Source organism: Malus domestica, chromosome 12 (genome assembly GCF_042453785.1).
Source record: "Malus domestica chromosome 12, GDT2T_hap1".
Lineage (NCBI taxonomy): Eukaryota > Viridiplantae > Streptophyta > Magnoliopsida > Rosales > Rosaceae > Malus > Malus domestica.
The window spans coordinates 235,217-239,681 of record NC_091672.1 but is presented as its reverse complement, the minus strand read 5'-3'; the positions used below and the strand labels follow the sequence as shown (position 1 = coordinate 239,681).

At 41.9% G+C, this 4,465-nt stretch overlaps 1 protein-coding gene across 4 annotated transcripts; it reads right to left on the bottom strand.

The window, feature by feature from the left end:
• Positions 1-363: 363 nt before the first annotated feature.
• On the bottom strand, positions 364-4,256 carry LOC114820092 (ricin B-like lectin EULS3). Of its 4 annotated transcripts, none has more exons than XM_070809478.1 (5): positions 3,865-4,256; positions 1,748-3,756; positions 1,524-1,646; positions 820-1,048; positions 364-647 (listed from the first exon to the last, which is right to left on the bottom strand). In XM_070809478.1, coding segments are annotated over exons 2-5 (1,053 nt in total). In that variant the 5' UTR covers positions 2,447-3,756; positions 3,865-4,256; the 3' UTR covers positions 364-645. The 4 variants fall into 4 exon arrangements, with proteins under 4 accessions (XP_070665579.1, XP_070665580.1, XP_070665581.1 ...); XM_070809479.1 differs by having other exon boundaries at positions 1,748-3,775; positions 3,865-4,204; XM_070809480.1 differs by having other exon boundaries at positions 1,748-3,116; positions 3,865-4,020.
• Between the last annotated feature and the right edge of the window lie 209 nt (positions 4,257-4,465).

The window sequence follows — 4,465 nt, the reverse complement described above, 5'->3', positions numbered from 1 at the left end:
CCAGAACTTCTCATACCTTACAGAGTCTAAAACCATAAATATAAAAATTTACTAACCTAAATGGGTAAGCATCAAATTTCAATAACATCTCGAGTCATGTATCTTCACTGATCTGTCTGCATGAGTTCCTCGGAAACTCTTTCAGTCACAAGACCTTGGTTGTGGTGGTTCAACCGAACCTTGGGAACCATTGGTTTAGGAGAGATTTAGGCAACCCAAGCACATGCACTTGATCCATAATCAAGTGCAATCGCACCTCAAGAATTCAATACTTATCTTTTACACGCTACATCAACCTATGCCTTTATGATTGGTACCTCGAGGTGTAACTAAAAGCATCCTAAGTAAAGAAACAAGTAATAATGACAGCGAACAAATTTAGGCATTGCAACAAGTTGTTCAAAAACAGTAGATAATTATTTCGATAGATTATAATACATAATCAACTCTTTGCTTTCGCTAACACATTATATGTATGAGCCACAGTTGTAGTAGTTGACACTTAATCATACATCAATAGTTTCAAACATCATAAACATCAAACTCAAATCCCTCACCATGAGAACTAGGAGGAGTCTTCCAAACTTAATACCTTTTTAAGCATGCGATGTTGTAATAACTCATGGCAGCATTACTGCAAAAGGATCCTGCATTTAGCATCATTAAAAGGGAATGAAATTAGTTACTAGGAATCTTATGACTTAATGAGAGATAACATTGCTTGGGAAAACCGTTAAGCAATCCAAAGATGCAAGTAAGCATAATGAAAAATTTGCAAGGAAATTGCTTGGTTTTTCGAGTTATATGTAGAAAACTTACAGTGAGGTACAATCTTCCATCTCTGGTTATCTCCTTTATTTTTATTCCACAGGACTATGGTAGTGCCATCATGAACACCCCCAGATTTCTTGTCACCATGAAAAGCATCCACATTAAGGTGAATGTTATTAACCATCCTAACAGTTCTGAAACCGTCACCTAAGTCCGCACTCTCAGTCCACAGCATAGACTCATCAAGAACATCTGGATTATAAGGTCTCAGCTGCACCTGCAACATGAAACAAGACAGACTTAGTAGTGATGGTTTAAAATTCATAGCATCTCTAGGCTCCACACCAAGCAATGAAAGATTTTAGAATCCAAGAAATATAATTTGCATGTGCACAAGACTGGAGGCACTGTGAAGAAACTTTTTCTTCCACTTATAAATTTCTTTTTTTTTGGCATAGAAATTGGTACTTTTACAAGTCTAAAACACAGAGCAAAGCATACACCAATTAAAGACAAAAATGTTGGGCAGGAAAAACAAAAACTTAAAAGAGAAAGGCTTTGAAATTCTGAAGATTTCCTTCCACACAGTGTCCAAGTGGGGTATTGATGGTGACATATTAAACAACCGCTAGACCTTCAATATTACTACTAGCAATGGCAAACAAAATACATGGAACCATAAAAAAAGGCGAATCTTGACAAGTTTCAACAACATTCAGCAAATTATAAAGTTTTGGAAACAAGAATCATACAGGCTGAGTGGCTCCGATGGAATGCTTGAGGGCGTGGCCAGTGGCTTTGTTGATGAGAGCAAAGGAAGGGAAGCGCTCTTCGTCCTTCACTTGTGTGCTGTACTTCTCGTCTTTATACCACCGCTGCAATCAATCCAATCCAGAAATTAGCAAATCCAATAACATTCACACACAAGGAGAAATAATAAATCAAATGGAGGGACGGAGAGAAAGAGACTAGTGACCTGGAAGTCATCGGTTGGTTGGTATCGGGCAAGAATGACCTTGCCCTCTCTGATGCTGAGAGATAAATTGGGGTCGGCCTTTGAGAAGATTCTGAAAGTGGGCTTGTTCGAGAGGTAAGAGTTGTGGGGAGAGGAAGAGGGCAAGTGAGAGGTGTGATGGGTTTCAGTTCCAAACTGAGGAGCAGGGGATTCATGGTGAACTTGATGAGCAACATGGTGCACGGTAACAGGCCGTGGGCTTGGAGTAGCTTGTGACGATGGGTAGTCGTAATTCTGTACTGGTGGCGCTGGTGGTTGGTGGTGGAGAAGCCCTTGGGATTGGGAGGGTGGACTTGGAGGTGCATAACCATGGGAAGAGTGGGACACATGGCTCACACGGATCGGTGGTGGTCTATCTGCTTCGTAGTATGAATTCGGTGGTGGTTGATCTTCTCTGTAGCAGGAAGGTGGTGGTGGTGGATGCTGATCCTCTCCATAGTAGTAAGGCCTTGGAGGAGGTGGAGGTTGATCGTCTCGATAGTAGTAAGGTTTTGGAGGAGGTGGAGGTTGATCCTCTCCATAGTGGTAAGGTCTTGGAGGAGGTGGAGGTTGATCAAAGGGAGACAGCGTAGTTCCCGGTGGCGGGTAACTCTGTCTTTCTTCATCGTCCCTCTGATCATGATGACGGTGATGGTGGTTTCTTTGATTTGGGAATTCCATTGCTCAATGCTCTGATTTTTTCTGTCGGTATTTTTTGTTGCGGACTTCTGTCTTTATGATATGCTTTGAGATTTTCAGCAGTGGCGAGTCAACAGTATCATTGTCATTATGCTCCATTATGATCAATTCTTGCTGCCTGGGCCATCCTCTTGCCAGCCCACTGCGCCAGCGCGGTCCGTGTCAGTTCCCACTTCCTCCTCTTCCGCTGGTCCATTTCCTGACATGGCCCCCGCCCAGCGCCCCAGCCCAACTCCTCTGAACAGCGCCCCAGCTCTCTCAGCTCGGCGCCTCTGAGCCGCGCCTGGGCCACTCCTCCTGACGTCAGCCCAGCCGACAGCTCCTCTACCTCTTCTGCTGACAACCCACGTGCCGGCAGCCGCAGAACTGAGATTATTCACTGTGTTCTTTTCGTTCAACAGCTTGTAAGGAAAGATGGCAGAACTTGTTACTTTTGCTGCCGAGGGGAAGCTGACGAGGGTGGCTTCACTTGCCGAACAAGAATTCAGTCTTCTCTGGGAAATCAAAGGAGAATTCGCATGGCTGCAGCAATCATTGTCTATGATTCAAGCTATGCAGCGGGATGCGGCCCAGCATTCGCAGAATCGGGGCCATAAGTAACGGGAAGTGATCTTCGTATTCACTTTTTCTTCTTTACAGATATTTTCTTATTCTTATAAAGAAGAATCAATGCATATATAACGGGAAACGTCAAACATGCAAAAGAAAATGAGAAAGTAAGAATCTTTACAAGAAAAGCGAAATGAATTAAATTGGAACAACTGTTAGTATAAATTGAATTCAATATGCTATTTTCATGTTTTGTCTGAACGCTTCGAAGTAGCCGTGCATCTCCACTGACTAAGCTACATTTTAACTGGATTTGGTTGTTTTTTTTGTGGTTAATTTCAGATTACTATCTTAAAAGTCTATTGATTTTTAACATTTCATACATTAAATTCTTTTCGATCCAGTTTGATACATAATTTTAGAACTTCATAAATTTTCCGTCAAAATTTTCGTTAACTGACATGGTACCATATAGATAATAACTAGACGAAATGTGTCAATCTGGCTCACGTAAATATTAAAAAAAATTTTAAAAAAAAATTATTTTCTCCCCCAATTTCTCCACCATCGCCTGTCCTCTCTTTTGCTCATGGGCCATTCTCAACGGCCTCGCCTACCTCCACTGCCGGAAGATCGTCCAACGCGATATCAAACGCTCGAATCTTCTGATCAACGCGAGGAACTAGGTCAAGATCTCCGATTTCGGAGTGAGTCGGATTCTGGCTCAGACCATGGATCGGTTGCTGCAATCGAATTAGGGATCTAATTTTTGCTTATTGATATTAGTTTCAAACACAAACTCAAACAAATTGAAAAACCAAAATCGAGAGAAATGGGAGGAAGATATTGACCTAGAAACATGTATAGCTTGATGGCGTGGTCGACGGAATCGGAGGCAAGGCAGGTGGAGTTGGGGCTGAGAGCGAGAGCCATGGCCCATGACGCCATTGCGGTGGGGTTAGCCAATTCGAGGGGTAGAGGAAAGGAAAGAGTGGAGCTCTTCTTTCTTTATGAATCAAAAAGGTTGTGGCTCGCTTAATAAGAAAACTTTAGCTATTAATTTAAAAAACAAAAAAAAATTCAAGTCTTCTTCTTCTTCTGCCCCCTGTTATCATTTGCAGATTATGGTTGTTGGGTGGTGGTGGGCGGCGGCTCGTTTCTTGGGTGGTGGTGGTTTGGATTGGGAGGACCAGTTATGGTTAGGGGCTTATGGGCTTTGAGGGAGGCGGAGAGAGGAGTGGAAGGAGTGAATTTTTATTATTTTTTTTATTTTTAATAATCACGTGAGCGTCATGTCATCACTTAACAGAGTCTCTGATAAAAAACTTAACGGATGTGCGAAAACGTTTCAAAATTACGCCTTTAGGTACCAAATTGAAACAAAAAAAATTGATATATGAAATGTTAAAAGCCAAGAAAATTTATGAAAGTAAATTGAGATTAACCTTTTAT

Coding starts and splice junctions, on each gene's coding strand:
- LOC114820092 (XM_070809478.1), bottom strand. CDS start 2,446: ATGGAATTCCCAAATCAAAGAAACCACCATCACCGTCATCATGATCAG. Junction 1,647..1,747: donor AACCAACCGATGACTTCCAG/GTCACTAGTCTC, acceptor GATTGATTGCAG/CGGTGGTATAAAGACGAGAA. Junction 1,049..1,523: donor CCATCGGAGCCACTCAGCCT/GTATGATTCTTG, acceptor TTCATGTTGCAG/GTGCAGCTGAGACCTTATAA.